General features: G+C 35.2%; 1 protein-coding gene across 4 annotated transcripts in view; it reads left to right on the forward strand.

Moving 5' to 3' along the window:
- Positions 1 to 20,123, forward strand: part of OPA1 (OPA1 mitochondrial dynamin like GTPase) — a 92,033-nt gene that overhangs the window by 16,856 nt on the left and 55,054 nt on the right. For 2 of the 4 annotated variants that reach the window (XM_024556336.4, XM_024556337.4), the window contains 4 exons: positions 9,273 to 9,383; positions 14,056 to 14,109; positions 17,482 to 17,586; positions 19,157 to 19,243. In XM_024556336.4, coding sequence (XP_024412104.1) covers positions 9,273 to 9,383; positions 14,056 to 14,109; positions 17,482 to 17,586; positions 19,157 to 19,243 — 357 coding nt within the window. The remainder of the gene's footprint in view (positions 1 to 9,272; positions 9,384 to 14,055; positions 14,110 to 17,481; positions 17,587 to 19,156; positions 19,244 to 20,123) is intronic. The other 2 variants (XM_024556338.4, XM_024556339.4) reach the window with 1 other exon arrangement.

Genomic DNA, 20,123 nt, shown 5'->3' on the forward strand with positions numbered 1-20,123 from the left:
TACTAACCTTGGTACAGAGTGCAAGGTACATATAGCAGTTTTAGAAGTTTAGTTAGAGAAGCCTGTTTCTCTCAGATATGTTCTGTGAAATATTAATTTCAAGGGTTTGTCTGTAACAAAGGGTTTTGTTGTTAAATATGTACGGGTGAAGCTGGTAAAAGTAAAACAAGCAGGCTTCCTTTCTTCTCCTTGGGATCTCTCAGGTCTTAATGTACTCATGTGCTTTGTGAAGCTCCAGGAGAAGCCAATGTACAGGGTTTTCCAGATTGATTTAGCACCAGAACCCTTTTTTATGAAATATCTTCTAGGGATGCGTGTTTTATGGGACACACTTTGGGGAAATATTAAAGGAATAGGAAATGGATTATTAGAGAATAAATTAATTCTGTTACATTGATAGTCAACAAAATTATGTATGGAGTTATTTAGGGTTTGTCATTTTTAAGACATGCAATAACAAAATCCATATGAAAGTTTTAATAGAATTGCTTATGTAGAATAAGTTATATATTGCTCTATATTTATATTTTAACCTTACATTTTCTTCTTTCTTTTTTGGAAGTTGTAAGATAACTGATCCCTTGAATATTAAAAATACGATAGATAGAGATCTGGGAAAATACTCTGTGAACATTTTTAAAGATGTATTTATTTTTAGAGGGAGGGGGAGAGAGGGAGAGAAACATCAATGTGTGGTTGCCTCTCACACGCCTCCATCTGGAGACCTGGCCCACAACCAGGCGTGTGCCCTGACTGGGAATTGAACAGGCAACCCTTTGGTTCACAGGCTGGCGCTCAGTCCACTGAACCATACCAGCCAGGGCTCAATGAACATTTTTAATTTAAATATGGACTGTGTAGCTTTTATACTGAAGGTTATTATGGTTTTAATAAAATAATTGAAAAATTATTTTATGTTTTTTTAAGAAGCAGGAAGAAAATAATTTCTTTGTGTAGGTTTCCATCTCTCTACCTGTCCTTTAACTTTGAGCTTTTTACATAATATTCAAAGTTTTCATTATATTTCAGAAGATTTTTTTCTCTTCCCTTTTCCTTGATCTTTTGGAAAAAATACATTTCGAAATATGTGTGTGAATGTGCACACGTTTATGTGTATTTGCTTTTTAACTTGATCTTTTTTGATACCTTTCCCATTGGTTGTATTAAAATCAAAGGATACCCTTGACTCATGCTACTGGAGAGAAAAAAATTGAATGGAAATTAGCTGATTATGTACAGCTTATTTTCAGCCAAGTCCTTGGCCCTTAATGCAGGTAGACTTACTGTACAGAAGGGAGCTAATCTAATTGAGCAGAAGGAGCCTCTGTTACAGAAGTGGTAGCAGTGTTTCCCAGTGACAGGATCTTGTTACCTGATCAGTTAGTGGAGGTCTGCATCTTTGCTTTTCTCTGATATGGCCTAGGATCCTGTGGGTGAATCAGAAATCTGTTTTAGGGCCTCACTCAGATAATCCCCTTAAAGTCCTACTAAGGTGATAAGTGAATGATCAATAGAAGATCAGGAGCTCTACATAGAAGAAGCAAGAGTAATGGATCTTAAGGACCTTAATTATATTGGGCTGGCCAAAAAGTCCATTTAGTTTTTTCCATTAAATAAATAGTGTTTATTTTGAACCCTTATTTTGAAAATGAAAAGACACATTTTTCATTTTCACCAATATCTCCATTGATTGGGATATTTTGAGTATGTTGGCTGTCTCCCACTATTGACTTCTAGTGGGTAGAGGCCGAGGGTGCTGCTAAACACCTTCCAGTGCATAAGACAGCCCCACAGCAAAGAATTATTTGGCCAAAGTGTCAGTAGTTCCAAGAAACCTCACAAACTACTTTTGACACTTTCAATCAGTCACAGGACTTTCTCCATACACTGCACAAATCATTTTTTGTTTTTCAGTTGCATCTTTTATTGAAATAATAAAGCATAATATGCTGGAAATGTTGCTTGTTTTCTTCCATCTTCAGTATTACAATGGCTGTACAAAACTTCACCAATTTTGACACGTTTTTTTAAAATACACACTGACTTGACAGCTGTCACAATACAATCTAGCAAAATTGTTTCAAATGAAGTTAAAGACAACTACGTCCCACTACAGCCATCATATGTAAAAAACCAAACAAACTTTGGCCAACCCAATATTTACAGATTTGATTTTATACAATAGAAAGCAGATTTATGCTTTATTTTGTAATTTACTCCTTTGCTTGTTTGAAGATAAATGCCCTTTTAGCCTATTTTCTTTTAATTTTCTCTTAGTTTATAGTGATTATCTTGCCCATTAAAAAAACTGACATTATTGTGTTTAACTATAGTAAATCTAGAGTTGGAATTAAGTTGTTTTCTTTGCAGGCTAAATCAAATTGTAGCGAATGCTGGTATAAAAATATTACTATACAGAAAAAGCATTCTTCAGCCTCTACTAGTGATTTAATTTTATTAATATGCAGCCTGGTGGTTTCAAGGCTTGACTGTTACCTGTGATACTTGAGAATAATGAACCATTCAGACAAGATGCAGAAAAACTGATTTTAAGAGACCTTTCTACAAATTGATGGTTTGGGGTAATGAAGGAGAGGACTTAGCTTAGCCCTAGCCTTTTTGAAAGTACTCTAAAACATCAAGTTTGAAAATTTGGGCAATGATCACAGGTGGTAGGTTAGCATCCAGAGTTTAGCTGACACCTTTTTGATTAGTTCAGTCTGGTGTCTAAAAGCCCCAGATTTAAAATGGTATTCAGGGTTTGAAGCAGTCATGCCTTAGCTTAATGGTTGTCTGGTTTGTGCCTAAGTTTCTGGCTAGACTTCTATTAGAAATGTAAAAGTAAATGTGAACCAAATTTTTAAAAATAACAGTAACAAATTGAAAACATTTCTACAACTAGAACTAAAAAAAAGATTTGTGCTTTCTATAGGAGAACACATCTGGAGAAGTGCTGGCAAGTAGAGGAACAGTTAGGACCTTTCAAAGGCAACTGACGTGAAAGTGGTGGGGAGTTGAGGGAGCACAGATGTCAGATTGTTTGACTTGAGTCAGACGGAACGAACAGCACGGTGAAGTGATTACCTGTGGTTTCCAGTCTGGGCTCACTAGACCTTTAGGTGTTCTGGAAGGTTGTAATGGAGGTCTTCAAGAAGCCTACAGAAAGCACGCCTTTGCACATAACAGTGTATGCGCTAACTAGACAGCAAGTTCTTTGATTTTGCCTGGATTTATACCCATTCGGTTTATGGACAATAGTTACTTATATGTTGCTGAAAAGTTCCGATGTGTATCTTTGATAAATAAAAAATGGAAAAACACTGAATTTATTAAAAACACTGAATTTATTAAAAACACTTTAATAAATGTTTTTGTTAATCAAAAAATTTAAAACTTGTATCCTCTTTAAAATATTAGAAAGAGCCCATGTGTGAACTGAATAATATTTTTAAGACTTGGAGGCCTTTAGAACTACCTGAAAACAAATTAGAAAATGGAATGGTGAACCTATTGTAGTGAATTAATTTATCAATAGGTTTCTGTATATTGGTCAAAACACATTATAGGTGACAGGACTACTTCGTGTGTCTCCTTTAGATTCAGGAGGATTGTTACGTTCTAGTGAAAATTAATTTGTTAAATGAGACGTTTTATTATCCGTGCTTTTGTTCTGTGTTTCTGATTGGTAATCACCGTATCTCAGAAATAAGGATATGGTCATTCTGAAGGTTACAAGCTACAATTACAATTTATAGAAAATATTTGGAGAGCCTTTTAAAAGTCTAAATCATGAAAAGAGGTATTACTGTTTTAAATATCATCATTAAACAGTAGTACATTACTGCTCTTCCTTGCCACGTTACTTTATTTCTTATTAGTGTGGCTTATGTTGTACTTCCAGCTGAAATAGCTCTTTCCTTTTCCTCTGCCCAATTTCCACGCATCCTAAAAGCCCAGCTCATTTATCACATTGATTAAGGCTTCCATAATCATTTTAGTTCAATTAATTATGCTCTTAACATTTAAAACACTTGCCAAATGTAACAGTATTTTGGTTTGCATTCTTGCTGTTGATGGAATGTTTCTACCACAGAATCTGTTCTCAGAGTACCTAGGATAGTGCTGAGCCCTTAGCAAAATCATTTGATTGATTTAACTCAGTAGAAGAGACTAATTTAGAGTAATAAATTCGATCAATGCCAACAAGAGTGGGCCCAAAGATTTTATGCAGTGTCTCTTTAGTCTGATGACCTGTGAATTTCTCTTGGCCTTCAACATTTGTTAGCTATTGAGAACAAGAATATGAAGGTAGTACATATACAACTGAATTTGTAACAAAGCAGTGTTGCTTAAATAGTATTTACATTTCTGGGATTCCTTATGTAACAAAGTGGTAACTGGCAAAATGCAATTCTTACAACCAGCACCATCAAGTAACTACCAACTTAGGAAACTTGAGTTGCCTGGGCATCTAACAACTAGCAATTTGTGCTTGGTTGGATTCCTGGCTAGGAAGCCAAATACTTGTTTACTGGATGAGTAGGTGGGAAGCAGAGGGATCAGAGGAAGAAAAGCAGGGAGGATCTCATGAGGACAAGTGGAGTGGCAAATCAGGCAACCTTATTTTATTCCTTAGTAGTAAGCACACTGCGTTTTTATGTCATTTAAAAAACAAATATACTGTGTACATACACATCGTAGGAAATTTAGAACAAGTGGGATTTTGTAGCAATTGTAATATTCCTAATACTTCTGCTAATAGACTGATTTGTTTCTCTCTTAAAATTATTGTAGCCCTACTGGAGTAGCTCAGTGGATTGAGAGCGGGCCTGCGAACCAAAGCGTCGCTGGTTTGTTTGATTCCCAGTCAGGGCACATGCCTGGGTTGCCGGCCAGGTCCCCAGTAGGGAGCACTTGAGAGGCAACCACACATTGATGTTTCTATCCCTTACCCTCCTTTAAAAATAAAATCTTTAAAAAAAAAGATTAAAAACAATTACTATAGAAATTTTCCAAATAGTAAAATTGGATATAGTATTTCTAAATTGGAGCAAGTTAAATAATACAAGTTGAAAGACACATTTTCTTCTGATAACCAATAATAAACATTTTCAGTTCCCTATAAATATCATGAGCAGTTATATATTACTGGGAGATTTAAAAAATAGGAAGATAGTTCTTTTTAGCTTGTTAAGTAGCAGAATTATTCAAGCTGAAAAGTATTTTGACGACTAGAAATACTTTGTAAGGGGAAAGATATCTTCACTTTCATAAAGTTCTTTTCTGACCCAAAGTTACTTATGACATTAATATAACAGGGGTTGGCAAACTTTCCCTTAAAGGGTCAGAGAGTAAATATTTAAGTTTGTAGGCCCCAAGATCTCTGTGGGCCACTTAGCCAGCCCACCATAATTTGCCTACTCCTCTGAAGGGTAATTTAAATATGCCTTCCAAAGTATTGTAGTATCGCCATTTTCTTCTTTAAAAAGTAGATTGAATCTGAAGGGTCAAAGGACCTTTAGAAATAGTGAGACCAAAGTGATAACAGGATGGTATCATGGGCAGACTTTGTAGTCTCACTGCCTGTGTTCAGATCCTGCCTTTTCTGCTTTCTGAGCTGTGTGACCTTGGACAAGTTCCCTAGCTTCTCTGAGTTACTGTTCACTCTTTGTTAAAAGGGCAAACCCTACCTGATAAGGTTGTTGTGAGGATTATGGGAAGACTTAGCACAAGGTCGGGCACATAATAAAACTAAATAAATATTGGCTGTTAGGGTGATGATGATGATGATTATTACTGTGATCACTGTTACTTTACACTTTTAGTGCATGATTAAATTCTATTTATTTCCTCCTCTTTTCTTAATCTCAGTGGAGTCTGCTTTTGGGATTGTGAAAAATGGGAAAATGGATTGTAGGGTGAAGTGTAGCTTATCTACAGAACAGGCATTTTTTAGGAAACCAGTTTGGTTTTATGCTGGAAACTGGGTGTGCAGTATTAGGTGAAAGTAGGTTGTAGTTTGATTCGCTCAGACAACAGATGCGTCAAGCCCTGCTCCAGGTGCTGGCTCTAATACATGCAACGTGTCAGGCCCTACACTAGGTGCTAGGTGATCAAACAGGATAAGGGTTCTGCTTTGCTATAAATTTTTTAAATGTGTGAAAAATGGAATATTTTAAATGTACTCACATATGTATGACTTAAAATTTCCAGATTATTTAAATTTTTTTTCTATCAGACAACTTTTTGGTTTTTGCAGCATTTGCAGTTGATACTTTGGTTTCTGGAGTTAAACACTGATTTTATTGATACAACATTATAATTTTTTAATTTATTTTTAGAGAGAGGGGAAAGGAGGTAGAAAGGGAAAGGAACATCAGTTGGTTGCCTCTTGTACACATTCCAACTGGGGACCGAACCCACAACCCAGGCATGTCCCCTGACCGGGAATATAATGGGCGATGCCCATCCAACTTGGCCACACCAGTCAGGGCTGACATCATAATTTTTTTATAAACTGAGGACGCAGTGCGTGAAATATGAGACTGCGAGCTGCAGTGTCGAGATGACAGTAGCTGGAGGGATAGAGTCTATCATCTGTAGTTACAGTAGTTTTATTGTTACTTATAACAATTATATTTGACATGTATATATATCTTTTAAAATATGTGCCATTTCTTGAGAGAAAAATGTCTGAGTTTGGGAAAATACTTATTGGAAGAGATGTGTTTTGTCCATTTGAGGAGTGTGTCTTGCACGGTGGACACACATGTCTCTTCCTTACGCCACACGGCCTTAACTTAGAGGACGTGCAGCCTGCTGCTTGGTATTTGGGGAGAGATTTGGTGCCTGAGATTGGGTAAGGGTAACATCCTTTAGTCATGTAGCGTAGTGTAAATAGCTTTTTCTGTTTTTCTGTGTCTAATTCTTGTTTTCTCCCTACTTTTTTCAGGAGGTAACAGTAAATTTCAGCTATATTCCTATAACAGTGCTTCCTTCAGTAACAGACTTGGAAGGAAAGTGAAGTACCACTAGGAAAGGGGAAAGGGGGTTTGCCATCCAATTTGCGTGTGTATATGTAAGCAATAAATTAGGGAGGGTTTTTAAGACAAGTAAGAAAGAACCGTGTGCTGCGAGGCCAGCACCGGTAAGAAACACGGACTGCTTTCTCGCTGCTCTGGCGTTGTGTAAATTAGAACGCCGGTTGGTGTGTTAGTGGACTGCCGTGTAAGCCAGCCTGGGAATTCCTTCTTTAAAAGGGGATCGTTTTGAGAATCTATACACTTGGGTGGTTAGAGGTAACTGTGATAAGTGGCCTGGTGAATAAAAGTAGGTTGGGCCTTTCTGCTCCATGAACTTCAATGACACAAAAAATGAAAACATGACACAAAGCATGATGGGGAGGTGGGGCGGCGAGTCGGCACTGTCTTTCTGTGACGGACTTTCCAGCGACCACGACGTCCTTCCTTAAAAGATACATCTGTGTAGAGAAGATTTTTATAGATACAGTTCACGTCATTCAATTTGGAAACATCCGCTGAAATTTCAGTTACGTTACTGCCACTTTGACGTTCTCTTACTTGTCATGCAGAACTATCAACTGGTTTCGTCCTTTGGTTTATAGGCGTCGTCATTGTGGGCAATGATTGTAGCTTCCTGTGTGAAAACTAAGACTCAGACAACGTAAAAATCCCCCAAATTATAAGCTAATACTTTCCCTTTGTTTAAAATGCTGTTTTGTCTGTATTTACTTCTTTTCTGAAAAACTTTTTTATCTCTATAAGTCTTTGGGTTATATGAAGTAAACTGAGTTATAGATCCCCTGGTAAAACTACTAATTAAAATTTGAATGTATTTTATCTTAAGAGACTTTCCAATCATATTATACAAAATAAAATATTTTTGACAGTTGTTATAAAAAGCTCTGAAGCTATCTGAAACTCCTAATATTAGTTTAACTTTTTATTTTTATAATCTGGTAGATATCAAGCCCATTGTTCTCCCAGAACACTACTCTTGCGCAAATTAATGACCTAATTCCTTAGAACTTAATCTTTTTGGGGTTTTTAATTGAGAAAATATTAGGCTTGTGACATTGTCAATTCTTAGTTGTCCTTTCTCCCACATTTCTCAACATCGCCTGTCTAATAGCACAGTAAATAAAAATACTGTGCAGAAAATGACATGTATTTTAGTATTATGGCATATGTGAAGACATCGTGATAAAAACTGCACCAGCTTAACATTTCATGATTATTAAGTGGAATAAATTTTAATCATAGAAATGGTGATTATTTTGTACATAGGTCCAAATTGGTATATTTTTCATTTTTAATTTTTATAATAGTTGTATAGTGTTATGGTACTTTTGCTTTAGTAATTAATATATTCTGTGTTGTTGGAGGCTATTTTTATTTAATGTAAAAACAGCTTATAAAAAGTGAAAATTTAGTCAAACAACTTATTTGGTGTTATGTAAAGTCAAAACTGCCTAAAACATTAGTTTTTAATTTGCAAAAAGGAAAAAAGCTCTAAATTTTAGTTAAGGAAGCTTGTGTGTATAGGCATGTAGAGTATATGGATGAATGGAAAACCTTGATTAACTTGATGCCCAGAAACTCAAATTCATAGTTTCGAAGGACTGTAACTTTTAATTGAAGACATCAGATATCAGGAAAAAAGATTTACTTAAAAATAATAATTCAATAAGTAAATAAACCACTACGTATTCTCCATTCAGTCCTATGAGAATTATGGTTGAGAATTAAAAGATTTAGACCTGTAAGGTCGGCACTGTTCAAGAACTGCTTCATTTTTTCCCCTGTGGGTATCAAGTCTAGGTCATACACTAGCTTATATTGGCCACTCAAAAATAAGGGTTGGCATATTTGTTTCCTGTTACTGGGAAATTTACTTAATTACAGCACCATCTTCCTAAAGATTCCAGCTAGTCTAGGTTTTATTGTAGGTTGATAATATATATCTGGTTCATTTTATTCAGCAAACAGTCATTTATTAGATTTTCCTTTTCACTTTTTAAACTAGGCTGTTTTATATTTCTGAGACATCTAATTTTACTGAGGGGGAAAAATGGAAATGTGGTTACAGAGCCCAATTATATAGTGGCTCCAAAGGTACATAAATATTTCCATTTTTTGTTGTATGCTGTCCATTCCTCCCTAACTTAACATCTGGTCCTTTCTTGTGCTCTTTGGTTTAACATTGTTCTCCTCCCCAATTTTCCTCTTCTCCTCATTGTAAACTCATGGCAGGGTCTGCTTGGTGAGCTCATTCTCTTACAACAGCAAATTCAAGAACACGAAGAAGAAGCACGCAGAGCTGCTGGCCAATATAGCACGAGCTATGCCCAACAGAAGCGCAAGGTGATGGATGGTTTAAGGGGGCTACTGATGTGTTCACATTAATCAGCCATTTCTACCAAGATCATGTCGCCTTAATCCATTCAGAGACTCCAATTATGTGAAATTATTTTTGACAAAGTAAAAACATGAAAGATAAAATAATACAAATATGTAACTTTCCTGGAGTGGGTACACATACCCAAAATGTATATTCTCCAAAACTTAGATTAACTGCGAGGGTCCATGGCTCTGTATTTAGGGAAGAATTATGACTTGCGATTTACTTGGTCCAGTTATTTAGTCTTCCTAAGTTCATAGCCACCTTGTCTATTTACTTGTTTTCTAAGTTTTTATTTCTAAAATGAAAAGGATTACTATGGTGACCATGTTAAATTATTTAAAGAATGAAATGTATTTGTTATAGCTGAAATGGATCAGCAGAGAACAATTTTATTTTTTTATAGAAGAATACTATTTTGATTTAACTTTTGGGCATATTCTTATACAGACTGATAAACTTACTGCATTAAGTTTGTCCACATTCATCAATAAAGTCAGCACAAATAAATTTTACCCTGGATCACGGAAAAAACGTTAGAAATCTGATCTAATTCTGGTAGCTAACAACAGGTTCTAATAAAAGCATAATCTATACAAATATTTGGTTTTAGGTACAATCAAGAAGTCCTTAAAAATATGCGTTTGGCTATTAGATGACCCCACAGTGTAGACTCCCAAGATCAGTGTTCTAAAGGGTCAAAATGAAATGAATGTAATGATGTTGAAGGTACACTCAGATGAAGTCAGCTAATTATCACCTACTATGCCAGAAAAGTTTTAAGGTTGTATACAAACCTCACTCAGGAAAAAGTATTCAGCCAAACACATAGTTAGCTCTGTAGGCCCTGGTACTGGAATCAATAGATAATGATTGAGTGCAGCACGTCTGCTGGCTAACCTTACCTCGCTTGGTGGTGGTGAATACTCGAGAGCTCTTATCACAGTTCCAGTTATTTTTCAGTGTCACTTCCTGGTTTTTCTCAATTCCATGGCTGTGGAATCAACTGCTATATATTGCTTAACTTTCAGTGAATGAATAACAGAGGTAGATATAGAAAATAAATTATTTTCTTACTTGGTTAAATGAAAGCCTGTGTGTTCCTTTAAAATAAGGAACAACTTATTTTAAATGGTCCTTTAGCATTCTCTGTTCTGTATGATGTTGAGAGTACCATTTAAATATTCTAACAAATTGTATGCTTAGGCTGAATCATTCTTATTAGCTTTGTTACAGAAAGAAGAGGAAGAAGCTATTATGTTGTTATATTATTTAGAAATAGAAATATGGTTTGAGTTCTTAAGTGTTCATAATGGTAAAATAATTTGAACTGAGTCCCATAGATCAGCCATTTTAAGATTTTAAGATATGGTTTGAGATTTTACGAATTTGGTGATTTAAGGGATGTTAGTAATGAATTCTGTTTATTTTCTACATTGCCAAAGGTTAATGCTCATTTGAGGCCTACCTGTCTTTTCTCAGGCATAGAGATACTCCTCTTTCTAATATTTATTGGATAATCCACATAACTCTTCTATGCCTCGCCTCCCTTGTTTATAAAATGGTGATTGACAGGACTGTACCTCCATCTGCTTTATTACGGCATGCAGTGGAGCACCAGACCCGGCCTGTACCTGCCCACTGGGAAGTTACCTTGTGTGGAAGTGAGGGGGACTTTAAAAACATTTATGCTCTTCCATAGTGACATCATACTCCTTACTGTCCTGAAAAATAGTTTTCTTTCTGTGTCTTCCCTCTTTTCTCCCAGTGGTTAGTACATAGATGAATTTTCCGTCCTTCACTCTCATAAGATCAAAATCCTAATTCATAAGATTTTTATCATTCCAGGCATTTGTTTCTTTGAGGTACAGCTTTTTGTTGCTTTTTAATCATTCTTTCTCCCTTACTTTTTTGAAAATATAAGTAGGTCTTCATTTTTTATACCTTATTAGAATTAACAGCTAATAAATTTTCCCTGTATCTTCTGAGCAGAGGAGCTCCTGCAGTGACAGTGGATTAAAACTGCCATTGCTGCTTTGCCTCCTGTGAATATGCACAGAAATTTCTGAGTCTTTTATGTGTGGATTTGGGTATTTCAGAATGACCACAATGGCTTAGTAGGAAGAGATACTTAAAATCTTAACATTGGACTTGATTGTGAGGAGCTAGTAAAGGTTTTTGTCTTCCAGCTTTAGCTTGGTTTTCTGTGGAGGGTTCCACTCTTTCTCCAACAGTTCCACAGCCCTGGAATTGTAGAAAAGTCCTGGTTTCGAGACCATTGACACCCTAGGTCACTCACCAGGGTGAGTTTAAAATTAATTTAGTAATGCAAACTGAATATATTAAACAATAGGACAAGAACTCATTCTTGTTGTAAATGGTTGAATTTTATCAGCAAAGTGCATCAAAATAAAATATACCCAGATTGTTAGTTAAGACCTTATAAGTCACAGATTAAAAGTAGCATGTGCTAGTCTCTGAAGAAAATATGTAAAAGTATCTTCTCATTAATCTTTAATACTTATTTTATAAACCTAAAGGTTTTTACCTTGTTTTTGAGAAAGTGTCAGGTGTAATTCTTGACTCCATTATCACTTGTAATGTGACATTAATTTTGATGCTCCATTAAGCTAAGCGGATAGAAGGTAAAGCTGTGCATGAGTTATTCTTAACAGTCATGACAGAAGGGCACACGATGAACCTGAATACTAAAATAGGAATCTGTAAGAATCTTAACAGTCATGATACTAAGTACTGTTAGCAAAAGGTTGTGTTTGTAATAGTCTAATAACCTTCTATCATTTTAACTCTTTGTATACCCTTCTTACATTACCAAATTACTCAGTAAACCTTCTAAGCCCTTGGCTCACAGTAAACAGTCTAGTGACTTTTTTGTGTAATTGTATGAGTTTCTTAATTAGAGCCCCCCTGTGTAGAATAGTGATGGACTTTCCATTGTAATTTAGGATATATTGCATGAAATCATTAAATATTCGCATTCAGACTAAAACAGTTTGTGCTAATGCTGTTTATACATTTCATACTAATTTAGCTCATACCGTTGGATGAATATTTAATGGAACAGTAAATCAAAGTACCTTTTAAAATGAACTGGGAATGTCATCTGTGTAACAGAAATCTCATGACCACATTGTTGTAGAGTGATGGCATGCCGTATGATCCAAATGTGGAATTACTTATTTCTTCATTGGCCTTCAATATTTTGTTCTTCGGTTTGTGGGCTCCTCTCCAACTTTCTTGGTTCCTGACATTTTAAGCGACTATTAATAATAATTCCTGTCCAATCTATGTAAACACAGAGTAAAATGAAAAAAACTTCCCCAAGTCTCTGCTTGCTATACAGGAATGAGGAAACAAGAGTAAAGTTTGTTTTATGTTACCTTTTTTCTAATTACTGAATCATATTTGCAGATTTTTTGGCATAGGCTTTTAAGGAAAAATATAATATGTACCTATTATGGCCAGCAGGCTTTGTAATTTTTACTTAAAAGAAGTGTTTGGGGAAATTTTTGAGAAAGTATTTGGAAATAGGAATTAAAATCTCGAAACAACTGCATTGCATGGACGGGAATTATTAGTGCCTTCTTAAATAAGCAAATTACTTAAAATTTTTTCATACAGATTTACTACAATGATGTCTTGATTGCTTAAATAGCCAATGAATGACAAGGATTTACATGAATTTTAACATGGTTTTTATGTCCTATGAAATAAATTCACGTTTACAAATTTTGATTGTCAGAAAGTAGACAGTTATTTTGAAAGACTGGCCCCTCACCAAGGAGTCAAAGTGCAGTTATGTGGATTTGTCATAAATGATATCATTTTGATTAAAATTGATCATTGTGTTTTATATTTAGAATTGTATTGTGACTACTTTAAAGCCTCTTATACAATAAAGTTCTTTGTCATTTTTGGATATTTCATCTTAGAACTATTAGTATTAATAACAATTTGAAGTAGTTTCCACAATACCTGTGGATTTTGGCCTACTTTTGTTTTATGTACAAATTAATTTTAGTTGCTTTACTTGACTTTGTTGCAACTGATGCATTTGCTATGTGTTAGCAGACTGTACAGTAGAACTGACTTAAAAACAATCATCTGGCTCCACTTCGAGCTCTGAAATGCAAGTTGTTCTTTGCATTTATTAAATACTTCCCTACTTACAGAATGGAAGTAGATAATATTTCCTTAAAATGTACACTATGATCAGTGAACTTCTTCAGTACCTGTAAATAATAACATGTATCTGCCTTCCCAAAACACATTTCTGTAGGGCTATCAAATGCTTTATTTCTCCATGCGTCCAGCTGCCTGTGCCTGGGCACAAAACAGGCTAGGAAGAACTAGCAGTCCCTTTGTAAGAAAAGACTAGAATGCCAGCAGGAAAATGTTGCTTTTTAAGGTTTTTACTTAATGTAAAATTTTGATGAGCCATTTTTATTAATGAATGCAATTGTTTTTTACTTTCTTAAATATCATTTAAAATTTGCTTTGATTAAATATGCATGAAAAGTCAGCTTTTACTCTTAAAAATACTTTTTCAAAATTTTACTGTATACTCTACATCAAATTAATTCTACTTAAAGTTAATTTATTTTAAATATTTAGGTGTCAGACAAAGAGAAAATTGACCAACTTCAAGAAGAACTTCTGCATACCCAGGTAATTCTGATGAGTGAAAAGAACCGGGGACTTTTTTTATACTCTTAATATAAGTTTGCTGATGTGGAAATCTATTTTTTTAACAAAGCAAAATTTGGAATGGTTTAATGATAGAACGTTATTCTCAATGGATGCAAAAAATGCAAAAGCTAATTGAGAAATAAGGAACAAAGAAGGACCTTATAAGTATGGTTGAGTCATTTATGTGTGAAAACCTATTTTTGAGTGAGTCTTATGCTTTTAATTTTAAAGAAAAACTATGGAAAAATGAAAGAAGTGGCTTGTCCTTATGTAAACCTGTGCTTGCATTTTTACATTTATAGGCTAATTAATTTAGATAACAGCTACTAATTAAATCAAGTCACAGTTGCATTTACCACTGTTCTAGCGAGCTCTCAGGAACTTTTTCCTTTGCTTCTCTAAAGCCCAAAGCCAATCAGATAAGTTTTCTAAGGGTATTTCTGGCACTACTTTGAGAAGCTATTCTCATAATTGATTATAAAATTATTATTATTTTCAAGATCTGTTGTTCTGTGCAACGTACTGAATTGGTAACATTCTAGTGCAAGATTGCCTTGTCACCCACTTCATTGTTAGTTATTCTACATAGATAATAATAATTTGCAATATTTAAGATATTTTTAAGTTAAAAAGACTTATTATTTGGGGTCTTTGTAGGGGAAAAATTCAGCATCAAGTAATGTAGCTGAAATTAATTAGTATATTTTGAGCCACAGGTTTCCTTAATACCTGTGAATTGATTCTCACATGTTAGAATCACCTGTGCTCTGGGCATAACCGTATATGTATTTGTAAGACTTCCGAGCCACGCAGTTTCGATCTGCAGCCAGAGGTTAAGAACGTCGGTCACAGTGTGGTCTCTGGAGCAGTAGCACTTGTTAGAAATGCACATTGTTGGCCCCGTTCCAGACCCAGTGAATCAGAAACTCTGGGAGTAGAATCCAGCAGTCTTTGTTTGTAAACGCCCTCCAGTGATTCTGATACCTTCTTCCATTTGAGAATTACTGGTCTAGAGCTTTAGAGGACACAGCCCAGTAGCACATCTCTGTAAAATAGCTACAGATTGGCACCTGCACCAAAGAATGGTTTCACCCCCAGAAATTTTGTAGATCCATTATTGATTCCATAGTTTCAAAGAAATGAACCAGAGAAAATCCTACCTACCACCCTTATAACACTCCTTGATATTAACCCTTGGATTTGTGCGCGGTGATGGTTGCTAGCCACTGAGCACTGACACAAACACAATTTATGACATAACTAAACCTGGGGTTCTCTATATCAGTGTATCCAGTAGAAGAAGTACAATGCAAGCCACATGTGTAATTTCAAATTTTCACATTCCCATGTAATTAGGAATGTGTAGAATTGATTTTAATATTTTCTTTAACACAGTAAATCCCAAATAGTATCATTTAAACATGTAAATAGGATAAAAAATACTGGGTGCTTTATTTATTTAATTATTTACTTACTGAATCATAGAAATCTGGTATGTATTTTACCAGACACTGCAGTTTAAACTGGCCACATTTTATGTGCTTAATAGCTGCATGTGACTTAGTGGCTGCCGTACTAGACAGCAAAGATCTAATTTTTAAATGCTGCCTGAATTTTGTTATATACAAGGTCTGTCTGGAAAGTATCCAGGCATGTACTGTGAAAAAAAGACATTTACTGAAGAAGACACAAGAAACATTGTACCTAGGACAATGATGCCTCAGTCTCCTCCAAAGTAGTCACCTTGGGACCTCACTCAGTTCTCCCAGTCACCATCAGCTGCCCCATTGTATTTTCCAGAATCTCAGTGACAGTCTGAAATCTCTTCCCTTTCAAAGGTGATTTTAGTTTTGGGAAAAGCCAGAAGTCACAAGGCACCAAATCTGGGCTGTAGGGTGGCTGAGTCACCTGGGTGACTTGATGTTTCACAAAAAAACTGCATATGATGTGATGCACGAGCAGGCGTGTTGTGGTGATGAAACTGCCAGTCACCAATTGCCCATAGCTGGGACCTTCTAAATCATCCGAATACTTTCAGGGGAGGAATGTCCAAACTTGGCCACATAGTACGCATGCTCATTCAATGGTGTCTACCACCCCCACTGACTAGTACAGTGAAGTCGTCATTGTTCATGCATTTGCGTTCCAGACCACTCTCCTTGGCTGCCAGGTTATATTGATGTCTCACAAACCATTCCCGTTAAAGTAACAATGGTTGGACTTTTTCTGGATAGACCTTGTATACCACTATGATTGTATACTATTACTACATATAAATGAATAAGTTCTGTAAAAAAAGGTGTATAGTATAATCTAACCTATAGTTCTATTTGTTTCATACTATAAACTACATAATTTGTTTTTCTTTAATTTGGCTTAAATTGGACATTCTGTGAGGATAGAATTATGATTTCCTGTTATTTACTATGTCCTCGGAAGATTACAGCCTAAAAAGTAATTCTAAGAAATATTTTCCATTATAAAAGGCGTGATATTTTAAGTTGAACATAAACATCCTGCTGGTTGTGGAATTGAATAATTCTTAATAGTTTTCCAAACCTTGTTAATGCTTAGAGAAGCAATAATAATGTACAGACTGAAAGGACCAATTATAAAAGGCTCACATTTATTTAAGAAAAGTATGTAGCCAAGCTCATACTTTGACAAAACAACCTGCTTAAACATATCAAGTCTTCTTAAAATCTGTTTTTATATCAGCATTTTAAAAATTCATGTGTAATCTGCGGCCGAAGAAGTTTACCAAAGCTTGAAAGAATTTGAGCCCTTGACTCAGACCTCTGTTGAGGACTCTGAGCCTTTGCCTCACGTGAAGGCTTCGGGAAGTCAGTGCAGGTGAAGCAGTCACTAAAGGGCCTGGCACATAATGCCTGCCCAGGTGCTGTTAGCTGTTATCTTTTATGTCATTTATATTAAAACATAAAGTAATTTGGGGAATGGGAGGAATTTGAATTTTTGTCAACTATCCCTATAAGGAAGACTTAAAATTTTGATGTAATAGGAAATACTGCTTCATTAGATGTGCCTAAGAACAGTCTTCTTTAAATGCCTCCATTTTTAGCATTTTTAAATAATTTAATTTCTTCATTGTAATAGAATTTTCCATGTAAAATATCCAATTATAATAGAAAATTATAATGAGTTTCAGTTTGTATAAGATAATATTCATAATTTATTTTATTCAGCATTTTCATGGGAGCTTTTTAAATGAAATAATTTATTTTAAATAGGAGATATGACTTCAGGATTTTGGAAGCTTTTAATTTAGACTTTATTAATGTTATTTATTAACCCATCTTTTTCCTGTATAGTCATGGTATTATTTTGTTTCAGTTAAAGTACCAGAGAATCTTGGAACGGTTAGAAAAGGAGAACAAAGAGTTGAGGAAATTAGTGTTGCAGAAAGATGACAAAGGCATCCATCACAGAAAGCTTAAGGTATTTTATCTTGATTTGTTGTAGTTCCCAGAACTTCGCCACTTCACATTGAGCCTTCATGAGTACTGGTGTGTGAGGAGCCATTCAGGGTTCTATCCTCCTTTTCTTTCTTGCCTGTTATCCCTGAGGGGTGGGGAGGTTCTCTTCCTTGTAAAGGACGCTTTACAAGTTGTAGGTTTCAGACTTTTGTTTTAAATTATGCCCATTAAATCTACATACTTTTAACAGTCATTTCGCATGAATCAGTTTATTTTCTGAAATGCCTAGTTTATCTTTAGGCCCATTTCATTTCTGTAGCTATAAAATCAGAATTCCGAGTTGAAAGACATTTATATATGACTTACCATCATTGCCTAACCAGTTTTTCCAGAGTGAATGATTAGGCTACTTTCTTCAGTTTTAAGAAAGTTAACATTTTCTTCTGCTAAGCTCCTCAGGCACTTAATGAATTTTTGCAAAAGCGTATGCTGGTACTGTTATCAGCATATTGGTGATTACCATTATCAATAAATTAAATTTTTTTAGTGTCCACTAAACCATGCTGTATGTGCTAAATTAAATTGAAATAATTCTTTTAACTTCCATATACATAAACTGGATTTGTATGCAGTAAAACTGCATAAATCATGGTACGTACAATGGTAGCCTTGGTCCAAAGAAATGTAATTGTAGTTTAACCAACACGTGTCAGTAGTTCTGAATTTAAATCATGACTGCATAAAACAAATAATTAGCATGTCTTTATTTACAGATCATGGCAGCTGAGAAAAGTTATGTCCAAGTGTTAATATATTTTGAGAGTTTATCTCAGAGACAGCATTTTCTGTCATAAAATTAAGTGGCAATGACAATTTAAAGACCTTTTTGTTTATCTTTCAGTGGAGGGATAGCAGTTGCTTCCCATTTATTATTTCTAGGTGTTGGGAGATTAAATCAAATACTTGTTTGTACCTTGTCATTTGCCAGGCACCGTGTTTGATCCCGTGTCTGCGCACAGAAACAGCACAGAACGCCTGCCCCAGGTGCTCGCACAGTTTAGTCCACCCCGTTGTCAAGCACACTGGGTCGTGCTTACTGATTTACAGTCCTTTTGGTGATTCTTCCTCCATGTCAGCGCTCTTGTCAGCCTTTCTTCCCGCCCCCATCTTTCTATCTCTGTCTCTACATCTGACACGCACACCACATTTGGTAGAAGGTGATGTCCTTTCAGTTGGTCACCTGACCCCTTATTTGGTGTTTATGGTGTTAATGGTGTGCCTTTGTTGGGCATTTAATATTAACTTTTCAATATTAAATAGTAACTTCCCTCTTTCACTATTTAATTAGGAGGTTAGGAGATCCTGAATTAATATACTTTAATAATCAGTGAATCTCTAAATAAAATAAATTGGATAAGAAGAAATGGAATTTTATTCTATACTGTTTTACTATGAATATATTTACATAATTAGAAAAAATTACGATGATTATGCAAAAATATTTTGAATTTATCAACTTTTTTTCTCTTGACACATCTATGGTATTTTTTAAATGTTTCCACTGTTTAATATTAATGTTTTTAATTTTATAGAAATCTTTGATTGACATGTATTCAGAAGTTCTCGATGTTCTATCTGATTATGATGCCAGTTATAATACACAAGATCATCTGCCAAGGGTAAGTGAAAAATTTAATACATAGGGAACTTGCCCATTAGCAAAAAACACTTTAGGTTTTAAAAAAGTTGTGTGTATGTATATGCATACGAGTGGGGATTCCCCAAACATGCAGAATTTATTTATAAAAAAGTGTGTATTCTTACACGTTTAAACTTCAGTCACTGTCAAAGTTACTCTCCACTTGAGGCAATACACCTATCAAGATGTTTTCTCCTCTGCTCAAAACAGTTTTTGAACTTGTTGATTCTGATGCCTTATAGTGCTTTTTTGTTTCACCTCTTCAACGTTTGAAAAACATTTACCTTTGAGGACTTTTTTCATCCAGGGAAACAAAAAAAAGGTCGCTCAGAAAAAGATTAGGTGAGTAGGGAGGGCAGGACATGGGGTCATGCCATTTTTGGTCAAAAACTGCTAAATATTCAGCATAGTATGGGCAGGTGTGCTTATAAATTACCCTTCATGAAATGGGCAAATGCAGTGAAAGAGTCTTCAAAAAAAATTTTACTGAAGCTGAATTCAGCCTCTCACAGCAACGCCAGCTGGTACACGGATACAGACGCGTTCCTAGAACACTCACCTATCAGGGGAAACCTGTACTATAATAAGGAGCCCATCCTCCAGAAGACAATTTCGGTTTTATTTAGGTCCCCCCTCATATACATACGCACAGTACCTACACATGCATATATACACACATAGACTTAATCAGAGATGTATATTTTTACCTATATATTATATATGTGTTCTAGATGATGTCTTAAGTATTGAATGTTGTTTGAGTATTTTGATACATTGAACTTAACATTTATATGTAGTAAAGGAAGGCTATTAGATATTTTGCATTATATTTTCATAATATCCCTGATATTAAAGTACCT

Source organism: Desmodus rotundus, chromosome 2 (genome assembly GCF_022682495.2).
Source record: "Desmodus rotundus isolate HL8 chromosome 2, HLdesRot8A.1, whole genome shotgun sequence".
Taxonomy (NCBI): domain Eukaryota; kingdom Metazoa; phylum Chordata; class Mammalia; order Chiroptera; family Phyllostomidae; genus Desmodus; species Desmodus rotundus.